This window comes from Pyxicephalus adspersus, chromosome W, assembly GCF_032062135.1.
Source record: "Pyxicephalus adspersus chromosome W, UCB_Pads_2.0, whole genome shotgun sequence".
NCBI classification, from domain to species: Eukaryota; Metazoa; Chordata; class Amphibia; order Anura; family Pyxicephalidae; genus Pyxicephalus; species Pyxicephalus adspersus.
In genome coordinates, this window is record NC_092870.1 from 11,296,663 (window position 1) to 11,318,534 (window position 21,872).

Sequence of the window (21,872 nt, forward strand, 5' to 3'; positions counted from 1 at the left end):
ACATACAGTTAGGTCCATAAATATTTGGACAGACAAGTTTTTTTCTAGTTTTGGTTCTGTACATTACCACAATTACTTTTAAATGAAACAACTCAGATGCAGTTGAACTGCAGACTTTCAGCTTTATTTCAGTGGGTTGAACAAAAAAAAAAAAAAAAAAAAAAAAAAAAAAAAAAAGGCTTTAGTTGCTCACATTGTATGCAATCTTTTTGTTCATCCCACTGAATTAAAGCTGAAAGTCTGCAGTTCAACTGCATCAGAGTTTTTTCACTTAAAATTAATTGTGGTAATGTACAGAACCAAAATTAGAAAATATGTTATCTGTCCAAATATTTATGGACCTAACTGTAGTTTCAAGTAATTATGGCAAAGTTTTGAAAATTGATTATATTTATATATGGTCTTACCATTTACATATGAGAACATTAATAATATCAATAAATTATAAGTACCATATAAAGATACATTCTGTCAATAAGTTGTGATAATTACCAAGGGTATTTATGCACGGAAGCACAGAATTATAGTGTCTTATGTGCCTAGAAAGTTGCTTAAGAGAAAAGAAAAGGTTTGTAACTTAACATGTCGTTAAGTCCAGGAGGTTCGGTTGCTTTTAGGTTCACAATCCATTTGCACTCTATTTGGAGGAGTTTGGTATCCAGGCCTCCTCCTCTAGGATTTTGGGGTGCTGTTTCTAAGCCATAGAAGCTTATGGCTGGGGAGTCAAAGTTATGTTTTGTGGCTATGTGGTAACTTATAGGTGTCGTGATCTTGCCGTTGGTGATTGTATAAACATGTTCATACATGTGCCACATTTACAGGTGATTAAGTAGATAACGCCTTGTGTCCTGCAGTCAATATAATTCTTTGGTGGTCGATGTATCTTACCATTTGGTAAGAGTATGCCAAGTGCTTCGTATATCCATGGACATTGCCCATGGATATGTTCACAATGTCCATGGATATACGAAGCACTTGGCATACTCTAACCAAATGGTCAGATACATACTGTTACCAAATGGTCAGATACATCGACCAAAGAATTATACTGACTGCAACACACAAGGAGTTATCTACCTAATCACCTGTAAATGTGGTGCTTTGCATAAGTATAATCATCATAATTTTAAAAACTTTGTCATAATTCATTGAAATTATGTACCTATCCCTAGATAACAAAAAATGTATAACGGTTATGGATGTAATCAATTGCTTGGAATCAGCATTGATCACCATTAAGGCTGTAACGGTACTTATTCCTACATGATACTGATACAGTTAACAACACTTACAAACTTCACTGTTGCATTTCTGGTATTGACATTCATAAACCTTTTTGCAACTGTTAATGCACCTTATATGTAATATAATGTATTTATGTAATTACCTATTCTTTGGTAGAAGCTACCTATATGCAATACAATACGGACCCTTACATTCATGCTCATCTTTTACACTAGGGCCTTCTGTTCCTAAAATAACTCCCCTGCCCTCCCCTTTTTTTTCACACACACACTCTATTACGTAAAAACATTTTCATACCTCCTCCCACTACAGACACCATAGATCCTACTCACATTTCATTCAATCCTTCCCATCACAACCCCTCCCCCCCCTCTCAATCACAACCACCGCTAATCCCTCCCACAGTGGTGTCCTCTCCTCCCTCTGCCCACCCTCCGTGGGTAGCGGGGGACCCAGCGCCCAAATAAGGGCGCCTTAGTGTCTTGCTGCACGGGGCAATACATTGTCGCACGTGGCTGGGATATCTGTCCCCCATCAGCCAAGGATTTAATCAACAGGCTGGTGAGCCGCCCCTCGTTGCAATTTGGGCGGTTCATTTACCCATGTAGGATGGGCCGGGGAGGGGATTGCTGGCTTCACACTCGCCAGGGCGCATGTGCGGAACTCATCTGTCCTGCACATGCGCCTTGAATACCGGAAGACGCCATCTCTATGCCCTTATAAGGCGGCTTGAACACCGGCTTCAGCTTAGCGGCACGCTCTGCAATACATCACAACCCTATTCTGTTACAAGCTCTGCACAATATTTCTGCCACTTGAAGAAGGTAAGCTTTAAATCTGAACATTTAAATTCACCTACACTTTTAATTTGTTTCAACTTGATCAACTTTGAGATCATTACAAAGAACAAGAGGGCGCTCTTTGCGTCTGGAGGAAAAGAAGTTTAAGCTCCGGATAAGGAAGGGATTCTTCACTGTAAGGTCTGTGAAAATGTGGAATCGGCGCTGGATGCTTTTTTAGAAGCACAGAAAATAACTGGGCATTAAGGCTTTAAAGAAAAATAACAGTGACCGTTGATCCAGGGAACATCCGATTGCCTCATGGAATCAGGAAGACCTTTTTTTCCACCTGTTGAAGCAAATTGTACCAGGGGTTTTTCTCCTCTGGACCAACTATGTCCTCCAGGGTTTTATATTTGGGATATGTTTATTTCCCTAGTGTTTGAACTTGATGGACTTTTTATTTTTTTTTCTTCAACCTAACCTACTATGTAACTTCAAGAATAACTTACAAATATTAATGACGCAATATCTATTTCAGAACTATAGTCGGAATTAATGAAATCAGCAAAGCTTCCCTGTCTAACTATCATCAGAGGGTACCAGTAAGTTCACTTTTGACACATATTAAATACCAATATTTAATATTGAAAGTTTGAGTTTTATTTTACTTCTTCCAATCTATTTTGATATCATATAATGGATTTTTTCAAATCTTAAACATCAAATCTTACAACTACGCTTAATACAACCGTTATCACATACTGTCCATAATGACGGTTTGTGTTCTGAACATAACTTATATGTTTAAGCTAGAAAAACCAAACCTTTAGTATATACAATTGCATATATGATACATTATATATTGTCATTATTTGTTCATCACTCATATTTAGCAGATAATTATAAATGCGAATATGTTTGTATTTTTGAAAAACAGTTCTGCAGAACGGCACACAAGCAACCCCTGATGAAGCCAAACGGCGAAACGCGTTGTGATTAAGCCGTCTTTGTATTGTAAAGATCTTTTTATTCCGTTTGTTGACCATTGAAATGAGCATAGCAAAGAACACAATAACAAACCAGCTTGTTTGGATTTTTACAGTACATCCAAATCTTAATAAAGTGTCATTTACTCACCACTTTTGCCTCTGGCTTTTGTCACGATGAAATCATAAAAGCTGTGATGCTGGAGGGTAGACAGAATGTGAATTAGGCTGATTAAATACAAGCAGGTTTGTGTCTCAGACACTCCATCATCGCAAATATTTCATTGTAATTACAGACCGAGCTTTGTAAATTGCATCACCCACAGAATGCATGGGTCTCTTGGGGCACTGCAGCTGTGAGATCTACCTGTTACAGCTTCTAGTCATGTTCCTGCCCACCTTGTATTGTTCTAACTCTTCTAGTTACATTATTTATATTATAAAATATTTTTCAAAATCAATTGAACATGCAGAGTGAAAGTCCTTATAAAGGCCATATTCAGACTTAGAACAGAAATCTCTTCAGATGACCAGATCAGAATCCAGCAGAAGAATTTACTCTCTGGCATTTTATAAAAATGGCTTGGGGGCGTGGCTTCAGCATCTCACTGAATGGATGTGTGTTAATCACTTAACTTGCACATAATGGGGAACTAACGCAGACAGAGACCCTAAGGGTGTGGGGTCCCAGATGGCACCCTCACCGGCTTCTAAACACTAAATCCCGAGCCTTTTTGCTGCGAACACTGGTGGGAGGCTCAAGGCTCAGGATGGCGTCCAACTCCCCTGATGCACGTGGTGAGAGACAGATCACTGCTACTACACCAGCACACTCTCCTCTCTCGGAGCCCTTGGATTCCCCACCTCTCCCTTCAGCCAGAGCTGTCCTTCTCTGAAGGGGATTATCTACGTACTCCCAGGCACCTCCGCAGGGACTCCTCTAAAGGGAGTGAGGCCTCATTGGATGATCATGTCACTGCTGATTCGCCTGTGGATGTCAGCTCGGCAGGGGACTCATGTTCCCCCTACACAGACAGGATCTAGTTTAATGACACCGCTGCCACCACGCCAGTCTTCTAATAAGGATTCTGCATCCAAGGTCAGGGACAGCTCACTGAACATGTTAAGCTCAACATTTGTTAGATGATCGCCATCAATGTCAATACTCAGGTGAAGACATCCGGCGTCTCAGCTCCCATGTCTGCGACATCTACCCAGCGCCCTCCCTCCCTCTTGCATTTTGTACGTCCAAATATTTATGGACCCAACCGTATGTATCGCTGGGGTTTTCCATTCTGTTCATTTTTCTGAAAGGGTATTAATCTTTCTTTTTTTTTTCTTTGGATATGCTGGTTGGTAAAGTAAAAAATGCATGTATGGTTTTATTACCATGTTTGCCTGCTAGAGTGGAGGAGAGATCTGAGCCGGTCCTGCTGATATGATGTTAGTGCTAATCCTTTTGGATTGTCGGGAAACTGATTTTTTTTTCTGCTTTTCAGAAAAATGGTTGGTTTAGGCCTTCTCCTATTTTTCATAAGCCCTATTGGATATGTTTATCCTAGCTCCTTACATACAATATGGGCAGGAGAGTAGATATGCGTCTGATTTAGTTTGAATTTTTTATGATACATAGCTAATTGGTTTCTTCTACTTGCACAGGATTTTCTTTCCTCTGGATGAATGTTAAAATTTATGAAGTTGGTTTCCCTATTACAGATCTGTGCGGGCATCAGGATGCCCTCATGGTATAAGAGTAAGCGCGGCTTTAGGCAGTCACCAATTAATGGTTGTGTGGATCGGGGGTGGGATAGGGTTTTACTTGTTCTAGTATTACTTTGGTGGGATGTGGAACATGTTGCCTCAGGGGTCCTCTTTCTCATCAGGTTTTTTCTGGCCACAGGGTGTACACATCCTGGCTGGGCTAGTAGACGTGGAGGAGAGCTCCTCTGACTCAGGTCAGATTGTTCTAGGTTTTATATTTTTGTTTTGTTTGCGGTCTTTTGTTTTCTGCGTTTATCTCTTCCTACCTTCTCTTAAGTCTATCTCACTGGGGCTCAAGTCTGATGGGCTCATGTACTTTGCTACAGCAGTTCTTGGGGTGGCAATTGAGTTAAGTGTTTACCATTTACTTGTCCTTTACCTAATTTATTATGGACTAGATTAGTTTCATTAAATGTTAAGGGGCTCAACTCTAATGCCAAACGCCGCCTGGCATTAGCAGGTACATTATATTACAAGGTACATTGGATAACACTGGGGAAAGCATTTTTTGTTAAATTAAATCTTGCATTTGTTTTTTTTACTAATTTTTGGGTGGTAAATCCAGAAATGACCCCAGTTTTCTGCTATCACATCCAGTTTTTACGATACAGGGTACCCTTCATTTTTGTCAAAAAACATACAAATTTTACATACAATGAAAATAATGAAATAACTTGAATGTACGGTTTAACATTCTTTTGTTCATACAAAGGATTTATTGTTACTCTGACTTGGAAGATGGCTATGCACCTTGATGCTCATATTGCAACCAAGCATTTTGTAGCTCTCCAAGAGTTTCTGGACAATTTCTGTGTAATTATTTTCCAAGAAAGTCATTGACAATGGCTTTGAATGATAACCAAGCATTCTTTTCGACATCTGACATTGTCCTGATGAAATGTTCATCTTTGATGAGCTGCCGTATCTGTGGACCATCAAACACACCAGCCTTTATTTTTTCAAATGACAGGCTAGGAAATGCCAAAATGAGGTACTTGAAACAGTCTCCTCCTTCAATTGGCAAAGCTTTAACGAACTGCTTAATCAGACCCAGTTTCATGCGCAGAGGTGGGAATATAATATTCTATCAACAAGTGGCTCATGCTGAATTTTTGGATCCCCTGGTTTTAGGGCAGATCCTGGAGGCCAGTTCCATTCCACCCAATGCCTCTCACGAGCTCTGCTGTCCCACATGCACAGATAACAGGTATACTTGGTGTATCCACGTTGCAGACCATAAGCATACCATTTTAAAGGTCAACACAGATGGCCCAATTATGTTGGTGATATTGCAACAACTCAATGAATCTCTTGATGTCTGCATATTCATTACAAAGAGAAACTTAATGGCCAATTGGGACTGACCCAAATATATTGCCATTGTGAAGGAGGACACACTTTAAGCTCCGCTTTGAGCTATCGATATATAGTCACCATTCAGTTGAGTTATAGATTGGAATTACTCCATTAAACCAGGTAAAGTTAGGTCCATAAAGATTTGGACAGAGAACTTTTTTTCTAAATTTGGTTCTGTACATTACCACAATTTTAAATGAAACCACTTCGATGCAGTTTAACTGCAGACTTTCAGCTTTAACTCAGTGGGCTGAACAAAAAGAGTTCATAAAATGTGAGGAACTAAAGCCTTTAACACAATCACTTCATTTCATTTCAGGGGCTCAAAAGTAATTGGACAAATTAAAAAGATGAAATAAAATGTTCATTTCTAATACTTGGTTGAAACCCCTTTGCCAGGCCTTTACTGCAGCGACTTTCAGTTGCGGTTTGTTTGTGAGCCTTTCTGTCTGAAGTTTAGTCTTCAAGTGAAATGCATGCTCAATTGGGTTCAGATCAGGTGACTGACTTGGCCATTCAAGAACATTCCACTTCTTTGGCTGTGTGTTTTGGGTCATTGTCCATCTGTATTATGAAACGCCCTTCAAATCAATATGACTGCATTTAGCTGGATTTGAGCAGACCATATGTCTCAGAACACCTCGGAATTCATTTGGCTGCTTCTGTCCTGTGTCACATCATCGATAAACACTAGTGTCCCAGTGCCATGGCAGAAATGCACGCCCAAGTCATCACACTGCCTTCACCATGTTTTACAGATGATGTGGTATGCTTTGCATCATGAGCTCTTCCACGCCTTCTCCATTCTTTTTTCTTGCCATCATTCTGGTAAAGGTTGATCTTGGTTTCATCTGTCCAAAGAATGTTTTTCCATTACTGTGCTGGCTTTTATAGATGTTTTTGAGCATCATTTGAGTCCAATCTAGCCTTTCTATTCTTGAGGCCTATGAATGGCTTGCACCTTGCAGTACACCCTCTTTATTTACTTTCATGCAGTCCTAATATTGTAGCAATTTCTCGGATAGGTTTTTTCGGTTTTTGCATCCTAAGGATGGCTTGTTTCACCTGCATGGAGAGCTCCTTTGACCACATGTTTGTTCACAGCAAAATCTTCCACACACAAGCACCCCCTTCCCCCCCTTAAATCAACTCCAGGCCTTGTACCTGCTTAATTGTTAATGACATAACAAAGGAATTGCTCAAACCAACCCATGAAATAGCCTTTGAGTCAATTGTCCAATTACTTTTGAGCCCCTGAAATGAAGTGATTGTGTAAAAAAAAAGGCTTTAGTTCCTCACATTTTTATGCAATCTTTTTGTTCAACCCACTGAATTAAAGCTGAAAGTCTGCAGTTCAACTGCATCTGAGTTTTCATTTAAAATTATTTGTGGTCATTTACAGTACCAAAATTAAAAAAAAAAAAATTCTCTGTCCAAATATTTATGGACCCAACAGTATGTTAAGGCAATACACAAAGCCCGTCAGTTCTCCAAGTACTGCAGAAATGCAATTTCTCTGGTTCGAAAGTGCGATACCTTTGTTCCTTTTTCATATAAGTTTTTCTCACGCAGTCTTTATGCTAGGAGTTCTGAAGCCTTCTTCCATAGTCCCAAATCACTCAACTCATGCTGATAAAATCCCTTACGAACAGTCCTCTTCAATTTCAAACTCTTCATCGTTGTTGTCACCTAGTTCATCACCATAATCATGTTCTTCAAGAGAGGGTAGTGTAACGAAACTGGCACTGGGATTTCATCTGAATGAGCCACTGGGCGTAAAGTCGATAGTATAGTAGACTAGTATACTCTGTTACATTTATTTTTCTTGCTATATCCTGAAGTTTTCACTATACAAAAGTAACTGAAATGATGTTCTGGCTTTCGCCAAACCATAGGTATACCAAATGGCATCTTATGTGTTCCCTAGGTCCACATCCTTGAACCCTCAACACACTGTTTGCACACCTTATAAGGGGCCCAAGACTTACCTTGATCACCAAGTTTAACTTTGAAATATGCCAAATATGCTTGCTCTACAAATGTGCTTATGTTTGCCCTTTGACTGGGAATGGTGAAACTGCCACAGATATAACATAATGAATCAGGGGTGTTTAGGCACTTACGACGAGAGACAGCAGAGCCAGACATGATCTGAAAGAAAGGAAATACGTATGTAGGTAGAAAAATAAATTTTGCTTATTTACTATGTAGAGCAGCGCGCAACCTCTGACCACACTGTCCTGCGTGTAAATGAATAGCCTATATAAATCTACGCTACAGTATTAGCATTAATGTAAGCGGTAGAGAAAAAAAAAAAAAAACATTGAAGTCAACAACAAATTTATTCCCCAGTGTAATGTGACAGTGACATTATGTAATGTCTACGTCCCTAACACTGCCCAACTTTCTTTTTTGGACTTGGTACTTATGCAATTGGCCTCCTTCCCACAGCAATATGTTTTATGGCAGGGGATTTTATTCTCACGCATACACCCATGCAAGACCGCCTTTCTTCTGATCCATCTATACACCAGCCCCTACTGCTCGCCTTTCAGGGCGCTTTGGTAAACTGATGCATAATAATGCCCTGTATGATGTCTGGAGGATTAAGCATCCGGCAGAGCGACTATACTTTCTACTCTATACCTTATAAAACACATTAGTTTAGACTATTTTTTTGCCAGACTGACGGCTCTTAAGGCAACTGTTTCCTCAGATATAGGTGTGATTTCATGGTTGCACCATGCCCCTATTATTTGTACAGTGAAAATGGGCAATATACCCCCCCGCGCAAATGTCATTGGAGAATAAACAATTATCTTTTGAAGTATGGTCCTACTAAACAGGCTATTCAGAGAGAAATTCAGAGGTACTTTATGGATATTCTAGGCTCAGTGGCACAGACCCATAAGGCTGTGATAAGGGGACACTTTATTAAAGAGTCCTTTAGACTTAAACGGAGCAAGGAAGCACAATTTTATTTTTCAATTGACCTCAGGGATTTAGAACGATCTATGCAGGTTTTCCCCACTGTCATACTTCTTTATAAAATCGTTGATGTACGCAACAAAATTAAGATATAGATCTTGTTCACATTGAAAAGGTTATAATATACCTGCGTCACAGTTTTTATGAAAAGGGAATAAAGCGGATACTCTGATGGCTTGTCAGCTTAGAGAAGGAGTAGCTTCTGCGGTCCCCCCTACAGTAAAGGGCTCAGTTAGGTACTCTCCAATATGATCCTGAATTATAGCACAGATATTTGGAGATAATTATACTGACCTATACTTTAAAGTTCATGAATCCCAAAGGGCTGGGGGTCGGTCGTTACAATCCCATACCCATCTTGCAAAGTGCTCTATTTCCCGCTAGAGAAAGAAATGGTCAAAAAAGCCCAATTACACCACCAAGAAATAGAGCCAACAATTAAATCCTTACCTTCCAATAAAGCACCTCGTCCTGACAGAGGGCCGTATTTATATTACAAGACATATATCGAACAACTGCTTTGTCACATTGACACACATTAAATATTTGGGGGTCCAGTTGACCCCCCCTCATACCAATCGCTTTATAAAGCGAACTATCCACAACTATTCCAGGATAATAAATCACTTCAGACCAAATGGCGCAGTCTCCGTAGATCTTTCTTTGGGCGTATTGCCCTTATAAAAATGTCCGTTCTACCAAAACTGCTCTATCTTTTTGAAACCTTACCGGGTAATGTACCACGCACAGCCTTGTGGCACATTCAAGCTGAAGTACTTAACCCCCCTACCGTTCTATAATTCTGTCCGTATTTCCACGCAAAAAGCATTACTTTTTTGCATGAAAATGTATTTTACATTGTAGGCCTATAATTCTTAGGCATAACTCACCGAAATATGTCCAATATTTAATAAATTTATTACATTCAATAATAAACCTTAAAAAAAAAAACGCAATATACATTACCTATACAGTAGCATAATATTTATAGAATTCTATAAAGATTTCTTTGTATTGGACTCAATACAGCTATTTTGTATTGAATCCAATACAAAATATTTTGAATTTCCCGCACAGGGAAACCCTGGAGATTGTCTCTGCAGTCGCCGGCTGGAGATCGGAGAAAGAAGACATGTCCCGAGGACCGGCAGGGACCAGCAGGACATCATTTGGGATTATCACCGTCTTCCCAAATCTGTATTATGTTCATAAAAAAATAGGGAGGTTTAGGAGTACCAGATTTTTATAAATATTTTTCAGCTTCACATCGTTGTTAGATTGCCTCATTGACCACTTTATGGGCTTGCAACAGATAGACGGAGATAAAGAAATTTTGGCTTGCCCTTGCACATCCTAACTCAATGTTGTGGGGATCCCCGCACTATATACTTGACATCTCTATTGGGACCTATACAGTTTACTTACAAATTTGGCTTTGTAGTAAAGTTCTGTCTTGCCTCTCCCAAATCCTTACCGAACTTCCTTTTTATTTCTGTTTTGGACATACAGTATTTCTAATCCAGTTACCAGGAAGGTATTGCCCCTTTGCGGATCCACAATCCAAATTTAAACTACCTTCATTTGTCACATACAGCTACCTAGAAATCCGCAATTTCGCCCAAACTCTCACTAGAGATTTTGTCTTTTCACCCCCTCACGTTGTTTGAATGTGTATGTGCAGGAGGTCCATCTCGTAGATTTACTAGATATTGACTACTGAACCTGCTTATGCCTTTAGTCAAGCATGCTTATATGACTAAATGGGAGACCATTCTGGCTTCACTGTATATATCCGTCTTGCAGTAGTAGTTGCTGGAGGTGCGATTCTCAAGTGGGCACCCCGTTTCATATTTTTTGGAACTGTTCTAAGATAGTGACCATTAAGATCCAGTGACCCATTTGCTGAATGTCCCCATAAATGAACTTTCTAAACCGAGGAAGGCTCTTTTGGTGCATATTCTCACAGCGGCTAGATGCCTCATCTCGGTGCATTGGAAATTACCCACTCCGCCCTGTTGCGGAATTAAGGACACGTGTAGGGGATATTCGGCTAATGGAACATCTATCTGCTAGGCTCAATAACAAACTGGAGAAATTTGAGGAAATTTGGGCCCCATGGAATCAAGCAACTGCTACCGGTGTTCTATAATACGGATTAACTGTAATTTTTTCTGTGTTGCTCATTTGAACGTCAAATACGGTTGGGCTGGAACAGTTATTACCCTAGTGAGATCTTTTAATTCTACCTATTCTCATCTTTTCTTCTTTTTCCTTTCTTTCTTTTCCCATTTTTTGATTTTGCAAAGATGTTTATTTAAGAATGCTCATTTGTTCAAATTGATGCTAGACAAGTAATGATTGTGTATTGATATAATGCATACGAAGGTTTAGGAAAACACGTGTATTTGTAATCTTGTCTTTGTTCCTGTGGATTTGTATGTACTTCATGATTTTTTTTTTTTTCATCATTCTATATTTTATGCCTGCACTCCTATTGTTTAACCACCTGGGCGTTTCACTGATGTCTGGATTTCTGTACCAAAAGCGGTAGGTACACTGTTTTTCATTAAATTTTTTTTTAAGTTGTAGATCTGTAACTTACAGAAATATGCCCGAACAAGGGTCTAGTAGATATCCTGAATTTAATAAAGTTTAAAACACACAATCATGTAAAAAAAAAAATAATAAAAAAAAAAAAAATAACACAAATCAGCTTAAACAAGAATGGATAAATAAATACTGAAAATGCAATAATTCAGTATACTGTAAAGTAATATATTTTTCTAAAACACCTCCCTAGTGTGGTAAATTTTAAAACCAGTCCAACGTCACATACCTATAGACAAAACCACATAAATATATTTTGTATTATTTTGTATTGGATACAGGACTTTGTATTGAATCCAATACAAAATTTTTGAATTTCCCGCTACGACCCCCGTCTATGGACGTATGCACTGACATCATCAGCAATCACAGAGGGACGCATACACGAACGCCGGGTGTTCTAATTCTTTCCATACTTCCATGCAAAAAGAAAAAAAAAAAAATTTTTGCATGGAAATTTATTTTAGATTGTAGGCTATAATTCACCAAAATATGTCAAATTTAATAAATTTGATAATAAACTTTAAAAGAAATCTAAATCTAAAAAAAATCTTTAAAAAAAAGTAACTGTATAGTAGCATATATATAAAAAGATTTCTTTGTATTGGACGCAATACAGCTTTTTTGTATTGAGTTCAATACACAGTTATTTAAATTTCCCGCCCCGACGTCACCGGGAAACCCCGGAGATCGTCACTGCACACGCCGGATGAAGACAGAAGAGGACAGATGTCTCTGGAGGAGCTGCGGGGACAAGGTAAGTATTTTTTTTTAGTTGTAATCCGATTGTCATACAATGTTGTATGACAATCGGACTGCAATATAACGCGTGTTTACATTTTTAGCTACCCCGCGCCTAGCCGATAGTAGCAAGTTTTCTTACCCCAAACCAGGCGCGGACTAACCGCCCAGGTGGTTAATATAGGTTTTATTTGTTTCTTTGTGATATTGCATTGCTGTATTCTTATATATGTTAAAATCTTTAATAAAAATCTACATTTAAAAATTGCTCTGGATCAACCATTCCCTTTACAGTACACACAACTTATTTTCTGTTCATTGATCTGATCTTGGTATGAATTTCTTCACATTACAAACATTATACCTGCTATGTTGTTTTCAGTGAAAACTTACATGTGGGATGATGAGATCTTCCTTGATGTACATGAGTTGCTCCACTCCAGCTGACCTGTTGGAATTTCACAGCATATTACACATTACAAAATTATTAGCATTCTATTAGGTGATGGGTTTGCTTTAAAAAAAAATCTCTTAAGTATTTTATCATACTTCAGGAATAAAAAATAAATATTTTATCCTTTTTTTTTCCACAAGGTAAGGTGGACATGTGGTGACAATGAAGGAACATAACTGGTGCACACCTGTACATAATGCTAGACCCTTGAGTTCCAGCATTTATTTTGTTCTTTGAAGTTTTTAGTTTCTCTTTAATTACTCCCACAACATCTCTCCACTGAGAATAATGACCAAGGGTAAAATTAGTCATTGCATGTTTATAAATGCAGTTTTGTCCAGGGAGAAGTAAAAACATGCATCTTGTTGTCAATTCATTCTCAAGTCTAGAAATAAATCTGCACATTTCTTCTCACCTGAGTTCACTGAAGTCTTTCCGCAGGATCTCCAGGGCTTTCTGCAGGAACTGTTGGATGGTATTCCCCTTCTTCATCTGAAGAAAAAAAAAAATAACATTTATGTGAATGGTAAAGCCTATTGGAACGGGGGAGGAGCAAAGCAAAATGTCTGTAAATATATCCGCCAATAGGTGTGTGGAATGATGTCATTGGCAGGCGTGTGTGTGTCTTGTCATATTCTGCAACCTCACTGTATACAAACCTTCATTTCTCCTCAACCCAATTTTCAAAAATTTTAGGATTTGGGAATCACAAGTTTAAAAAAATTATAAAAATTAAACATTGCCGTTTCAAAAGCAAGTGCATTTAAAGAACCCCTAATTGAAAATGCACATTGTTGCTTACATAACAAGGAGCATTGGGGTGGGGCCCCTAAATTTATACCTACCTTTCACAAATCTATCATACTATGCTACCTTGTCTGCATCTCTTCTGCACATCCCAATTTCCCTAGAATGGTGGGGTGTATTAAACCGAAAATGTAGGTGAAAGTGGGGGAAGCTTTTGGCTAACTCCTCCTAAGATTTAATTACCATGGCATCACTACAACTCTACCCATTAAAACACACTGCCCTGAGAAGACTGTGCATGCAGCGCTTCTGAGATGGACGCGAGTTTCTAGAAAATCGCAACAGACGTAATAACCTGAGAATTTGCGGGCTGCCAGAGTAGGTGAAAGCTGCGGATTTCAATAAGACGGTTGCACAAATTTTTTAACACGCTGTTAGATGCCCCACGAAATAACAATATTGAAAAAGAGCGGGTACACAGGGCACCTGGTCGGAAGTTCCAAGACCCTAACAGAGTGTGAGATGTCATATGTAAATTACAGTCCTATCCTGCTAAGGAAGCCATTCTAAAAGCTACTCGGTCCCAGGAAGCAATTATGTTCCAAGATGTGCCAAATATGATCATGCAGGATTTATCCCACCATACCCTTGCACTATGGAGGGCTCTGCGCCCATTGACGGAGGTCCTAAGGGTGACAAGTATTCATTTATAGATGGGGTTTCCCATTCCACCTTGCAGCAACCACAGATGGTATTACGGCAGTTTTTTTTAGTAGCATCCCACATACCCTAGGCATCAAAACCATCAGTAACTGTCTCCAACAATCTTATCCTACAGCCCCTAATCAAAATAACCTAATTATCAGACTATAAACCTACATTCTTAACAGAAATATTTTTACTTTTGACAATAACATACCTTCAAACCCAGAGGGTGGCAATAGGAACGAAATGTGCACCTTCATACGCAAATCTTTTTCTAGGAGAATGGGAGAATAATCTGCTCCCAAAACCAAACAAACAATCACATATACATCAAACACATACTAATTTGGAAACAGTATATCGATGATGTCCTATTATTATGGACAGGATCTACAGATTTATTGCAACAATTTTTTTACATTTATCCAAAACAACCAATACATTTTACAATTCACCATGGCATTTAGTAGCAGTCAAATTTCCTTCCTAGATCTTCAATTTAAGCTAAATGACAACTACCAAATTACTACAACTCTATTCCGTAAAGAAACGGCAGGGAACACGGTGCTCCACGCTAAAAGTGCGCACTCTAATTCCATAATCCCCAGCATCCTATTTAGTCAGTATCTTAGACTAAAACGTAACTGCACGACAGATAATAATTTTAAACACAAGGCAAAACAACTACAGGAAAGATTAACACAAAGAGGATACTCTAAACACTTCCTTTAAAAATCTTATTAGAGAGCCCTCTCGATATCAGAGAAATTACCTTATTTTTAAACCTAAGGAGACCCCCACCACACGCATCGTTACAAGATACAATATAAATCATGACTTCATTTATAAAACTCTTGCCCAACACTGGCACATTTTAAAAAAGACCCAAAAATCAGTAAGTTATCCATGAAAAACCATCAATCACATCTCGATCCCTCAAAGACCAGACTAGTTTTGAATCATTTCCAACACATACCCACCAAAAACCCTCAAGGAAACATAAAAGGCACCTTCAAGTGCGGCCGCTGCAACCAATGCCAGTGGATCCATGAAAATTTATCCATGGTTTTACCTGATGGCCATACACAGACCACTACACCACATAGATTGCTCCACAACCAGTGTCATTTATTTAATTACCTGTGTTTGTGGAGCCTTCTATGTTGGTAAGACTAAACGCCCTTTCAGAAACCTGATATACGAACATATCCATTCCATCATGATAGGAAGAATCACTACGCCTGTCTGTTATAATGTAGGAACCAAACATAAATACAACACTAATGTATTAAACTTTGCAGGACTAGAACTTTTACCACCAAATGCTAAAGGAGGCGATTTGGATAACAAACTCCTCCAACTGGAAACAGTGGATTAAAACACTTTGTGCCACAAAATATCCTGGTTTGAATGACCCCATCAGTTACAAACCTTTCTTGTAAATTCAGGTTATTAATCATAGTACACTTCATTATTATATCACACATTATACTCTGTAATTTATGCACCTTTGATTATTTACTATCTATATCCATGATTTTGTGGTAAGACACTCTGCATGAGAATTTATAAATCATAGTAACTGTATGTTATAGATATGTTTTTACTGTATACTCTGTACTCTCAATCTGTTTATTACTATGTATGCCATTTTCCTTATTGGATAATTATATCTGTATGATATACATCCTGTTTTTTTGTTACATACATATTTCCATTGTTGACTCAGTACTCTTGTTAAATCTTCTCATTACTTTACATGCTACTCACCTTATTGGATAACTATAACTATCATACACCTTTTGTTTCAATGTTACACACTTCAGTATGTACTTTGTTCTTTTGACTATATGTCGGATATGTTAATCCCATTTATTTGATAGACATCAAGATCCATAATCTATGAACTTTATGTACCCTTACGTTCCAAGATGTATTATCTATTAATATCCTCATATTCTACTGTTATCCATTATTATCCTCATGGTATATTGTATTGCAACCCTTGCTACATTCCACTCTTATTCATACTACCTGCATATCCATATCCAGACTTATTAGCAACCATCTCCACATGTAACCATTAACAAACTAGCCATACTCAATACCATACTGTTCAATATAATTTTATTTTATCCGACTAGCACTAGCAACAAATTATGCATAATACTAACACTCACCCTCTTTCTTAATTTGAATCCCCGGGCTTAGATAAGAAAAACCCTCCCTCTTCAGGTTTTGGATCCCTCCTGCTGTTGGTGGGGGCGAGGATGCCACCAGGTTAGTGACGATTTTTGGTCTCAAACATAGCAGCATTTTGCTCCTGTGAATTGAGCCAAGCTCCCTTGTATGACCCGCCTACTCTATGGGCAGTTCACCCATCCAATCATGAGGAATGCATGCAGCATCTCTCATGATGGATGTGGAGCCTCCACACACCATGAGGAATCCCCTCCTGACGTGCTTGCAATGTGCACACGCCCCTAGGGGCGCCGACACATCCCAGGCAACGTCTGCGCGCTAGAAGCTCTGCTTTAGCAAGCAGGTGCTGTTCAGCACACAGTCCTTGGCGTGCCTTGACTACTCTCAGTACACACGGCTGTGTCTCTCACTACACCACTGTTTAGATGCAACTCTTCCCAACCTTTCTACACCTGCTGGCATGCTTTCCTTACCAACTACAGCATCAGCATATTTCTATTCATTTTGCCTTATAAACACTGATTTATTTGTATGTAAGCTTTCTCTCCTCCTTAAGCTGCAAATCATTAACCATTCATATACCAACCCCACTCTTTCTTAACAGGAGCTGTATACAACTTGCATTAAGCAACTTTCACTATAGTCCACGAGTGTACAACCCACATCCACGGGTTTCTTGGCAATATTTTATACCTTTTTGCAGCATCCTCTGGGTATGTATACAAGTTTATATATATCTCCATATACTAAACCAAGTCTTTCTATCTCCATAAATACCTAACCCAAAGATGACATATCCCCCTTTTTTCCCAATTTGAATGTAGTTAAAACCTTTGATTCATAACTTCGTCCCTGAAAATTAAGATGACCTGTCCTCTTCATTTTTCTGTCTCAAACGTTGCAAGTAGCCTTACCCAGGTGTTTTAGATCTTCTAATGCAATCTAGGTTTCTTCATACTGTATACATTACTTATATTTTCCATGTACACATATTGAGATGATACTATATCACCAACACATCAATCTTGGACTATTTGGCCTGTAATTCATCTAACCCTCTTAGTGATACCTGACCCTCGAACGCCCCTTATAGAGACCCCAATGACGCTTTAGTCATGTATTACACCATCTACATACACCACAACCAAACTATCACCATTGCTGATCATTCTTGTGTTCTGTATGCTATTGATACTGTTTTCTATTACCTTTTTGTTAAAACATATTTGATATTTCTGTACCTTGTACTTGAATACAGACTGAATTCTCCCTAAAAAAAGCACACCTCCCTGAAGAAGCCCCTTGAGGCGAAACGCGTCGGGATTATTTGTGCACTTTTAAGGTTAATTATTACAATATAGACAGAATTTGTTGTCTAGTTTTATCCCAGTCTAGTGCTATATCAACTAAATTGGATATATACTCGCATATACCTGATTAAATAAATATGTATAGAAATGTGTTTACAATAATAAATAATTATTGATTAATGATAATGATGAGTTAAAACCCCATTTTTATGATATCTAGCCCAGTAATCTCCCTGCCAAACCTGATGCAGGAACTACAGGTATATGGTGGGCTGTCCAATTTTAAAATTAATCAATTGAAGTGTGCTGCCCTGGATGTCTCTTAGTCCACTCATCAAACACCAATTAGCAGAATCTTTCCCCTTTAAATGGGAAGACCGGGCAATTCAAAATCTAGGGGTTCAAATTCCGACCAACCTACAATTGATTTTCCAACTTAGTTTTCTACCATTTCTCCAGACTATGGCTGGAGAATTGGAACAGTGGGTTACCCAGTCGTTCTCCTGGTTTGGCAGGGTGCAAGTGGTAAAGATGAATCTTCTCCTGCGATTGTTATACTTGTTCCAGGCACTACCTATAGCCCTACCCCAGAGCTTTAAACGATTACATAGTAAAATTTTCAAATTTATCTAGGGCAATAGAAGTCCCTGACTTAATAGACGTTTATTATTTATGCATAAAAATGAAGGGTTCCAAATCTCTCTGTACTATGCCGCAGCTCATTTGGTAAGAGCAGTGAATTAGGGGTCCAGTCAGAACTCCAAGCTCTGGCTGCATGTGGAGGGAGCAAAATTTCAGCAAGATCCCTGCCCACACATTGCCTTGGATTAGATCTCCTAGTAAATATTTTGATAATTGTCACCCAACTCCGTTTGCTACCATCCACATATGTAGGAAATTTTTTGAAATGTGTCCCCCCACCTCAGCCCCATAACACTGGTGTTGGATAACCCAGGTTTTGAACCAGGGATGCAGGGGGGAGGGGGGGTTGATTTACAGAACCCCTCTCTTCCATTCGAGCTAGATTTCTGGAAGGCCGCCCAGCTGTCACACTTTCTTAAAACACTGCAGGCTGAGGGGGGCTATGGTAGACCGCTAACCATGTTCGAATGAATGTGTGTTGGCGAACTGAGTTCCTAACACACCCTATCCTACCCTAGTGGGAGCTGGGGACTTAATTCTCACAGGACCAGAAAGAACAAATACTGCGTCTCGTCACAAAGTTTCTAGAACGGCTCTCCGGAAAAGGGGCATACAATTCTTACACGTTGGTGGCAAGACCCATTCCCGATGATTCTGGGTTTTTCCTCCTTCATGTTAATGATTGGCCACAGAAGGCCTATGATAAATCAATGGTAAAATTTTTGGTTAACGCTGCAAAGGCATGCATCCCTAATCTATGGAAGCAACAGGTAGCACCTTTGTTGGGAATGTGGCTACTCAGGGTAAATGAGATAAAACTGATGGAGGATTTAACCTCGGATCTTTACAAAAGGAACAAGCAATTTTTGGAGATATGGGCACCTTGGATTATGTTCCAAGAATCGCACAGGTGTTTGGATATGCTGAAGGATCTAAATGTGTCAACTGACTCAGTGGCCCAGGACATCGAGCTCAACTGAGGCTGGAATTTATTACCTGGTAAAATATTCCAGGGGGGAAGGAATCTGTCTGGGAAGAATCTGAATTTTTGATATGTATTTGAAGGATTGAATGGAGAACTGTATATTGAATGATATGGTCTTTTGAGTTTAAAAGAAATGTCTATACTCTGTTTATGAGATGTTACTGGTTTGCTTATGTGTCTATGTTTGGGGAAGGGATTGTCCTATCCCCTGTTATCTATGTCTGTTTAAAATTGTGTAAAAATCAATAAATATGGTAAAACAAAAAAACACACACACACTGCCCTGTTCTAACACTTGAACCCCAATTTCACTGGAATCGAGAGTTATAAGAAACTGAAAATGTAGGTGCTAGTGGTGAATATCTGTGGCTAACAGCCACTAAAATTTCATCACTACGGTATTTTTAGAACTGTGCCCACTAAAACAATTATGGGGTTCAGGTACTGAAGGGTACAGTTATGTGTAAAAGGGAGGTGCATTTTAATGGGCAGAGATTTTTATGTTGTAATGATGCCATGGTGATGAAAAATTGGGGGCGCAGGGGGGTTTAGGCACAAGTTTCCCCCACTTGCACCTATATTTTTGTTTACCTGCACCTCTCCGTTGTAGAGAAATTGTGGTTCAAACTAGAAGAATGGACAATTATGTGTAACATATTTCGGCAAATTATGCCTAAGAATTATAGCCTACAATGTAAAATACATTTCCATGCAAAAAAAAATTTTTTTTTTCCTTTTTGCATGGAAGTATGGAAAGAATTAGAACACCCGGCGTTCATGTATGCGTCCCTCTGCGATTGCTGATGATGTCAGTGCATACGTCCATCGACGGGGGTCATAGTGGTCGTTGAAAAAAATTCAAATATTTTGTATTGGATTCAATACAAAGTCCTGTATCCAATACAAAATAATACAAAATATATTTATGTGGTTTTGTCTATAGGTATGTGACGTTGGACTCTGTTTTAAAATTTACCACAAAAAAAAATTCATGAAAAACAGTGTACCGCTTTTGGTACAGAAATCTAGACATCAGTGAAACACCCAGGTGGTTAAATAAATTGGTTATTAGCAGCTGTGAGGGTCGTTCAAGTCATTATGACCAATGGTTTAGGAGATATGAAGGTCTGAACAAGTGACTTGCTAGGCTGCAGAATATGACAAGCAGCCTTTACACACACACACAGCTATAACACCATGTACACACAGGTGGATAAACTTTACAGACAGTTTTTTTTTCTTTTTAAATATAGAATATGGGCAGTGATAAGGATGGGACACTGGCTATCTGCTCCCCATTCGCTAATGTGCTGGGCAGTAATGAGAGGGGAGGTTGGCTGTCCTGCCCTTATATGCTACGACGTTTACATAAATGATGCTCTTCACCAGATTTTATTATATAAAAGCGTGCCTTTCCCTTTTTTTTTTTTTTTTTTTTTTTATGGAGAAATGGATATGTCTAAAAAAGTTTAGTTACACAAACACACACATTTAATAAAATAATTTAACATTAAATCCTTGTCCTATTTTTACTTATATTTTAACCCTTTCAGGGAATGAGTAAGGAGATTTATGTACCCCTGTACTCATTGCCCGGGGTGGGGTGGTGGAGATCTGAGAGTCTTCTTATTAAAGGGGGCTTCCAGAGTCCAAAGTCCTGATTAAAAACGTTTATAAAATCCCCCATTGTTTTCAATGGAAGCTTTCATAAAAGCTTAAAAACACTTGAAAAAGCCTCTATTGAGTTCAATGGAAGCGGTTTCCTGCGTTTATCCAGCGTTTACATTTTTTAAACGTTGCAAGCAAAGTTTAAGATAAAGCTCATAAACGTGCCTGAAGGAAACGTCCTGGTGTAGATTAGCCCATTGGAATGTATGGGGACTTCAAACATGGGCTTTAAAAAACCTCAGGTTAAACGCTGGGGAAACAGTCCATGTAGACTAAGCCTAAGACTGAATTCACACTGGCAGTAGGGTTGCATTTACTGCTTTCCTCATGCCAGGAACCACTGCTGCTTGAAAAACTGCTAGACCTGAAAAAGTCCAGCCCTTGACGCCCATCACCAATCCCAGGTGCCCAGCACTTGCCAGTAGTCACTCAGAAGCAGTAAATGGCATTTTTTTTTTTTTTTTTTTTACTGCTAAAGTAAACTAAGCCTAACTTGTTACATTGCATTTCCTTTAATATAGAACAGCTTTTTTTATGCTGAAAGTAGCCACTATCCAACCTTGATGTTACTAAACAAACACTTCCATTAAATGAGATCAATGGTGATAGTTACTTTACCTTTACTGTTCTGCGGTGTCCTGACCCATCCCAGTAACTGAAGGTAATTTCTATTTCTTCACCTAAAAAGAAAAT

General features: G+C 38.8%; 1 protein-coding gene across 5 annotated transcripts in view; it reads right to left on the minus strand.

Annotated features, from left to right (window-relative positions):
• The window catches only part of LOC140342797 (protein FAM50A-B-like), a 36,827-nt gene that overhangs the window by 9,577 nt on the left and 5,378 nt on the right, over window positions 1-21,872 (minus strand). The window contains exons 7-11 of one of the 5 annotated variants that reach the window (XR_011923155.1): window positions 21,798-21,859; window positions 13,336-13,412; window positions 12,860-12,914; window positions 8,254-8,281; window positions 3,165-3,213 (exon numbers count right to left, since the gene is read on the minus strand). Coding sequence is in view for 3 of the 5 variants with exons in the window: in XM_072429145.1 (XP_072285246.1) it covers window positions 8,054-8,281; window positions 12,860-12,914; window positions 13,336-13,412; window positions 21,798-21,859 (422 nt within the window). In the remaining 2 variants the exon portion in view is untranslated. Of the gene's footprint in view, window positions 1-3,164; window positions 3,214-4,443; window positions 9,499-12,859; window positions 12,915-13,335; window positions 13,413-21,797; window positions 21,860-21,872 lie in introns of those variants that run through there. The other 4 variants (XR_011923154.1, XM_072429144.1, XM_072429145.1 and 1 more) reach the window with 4 other exon arrangements.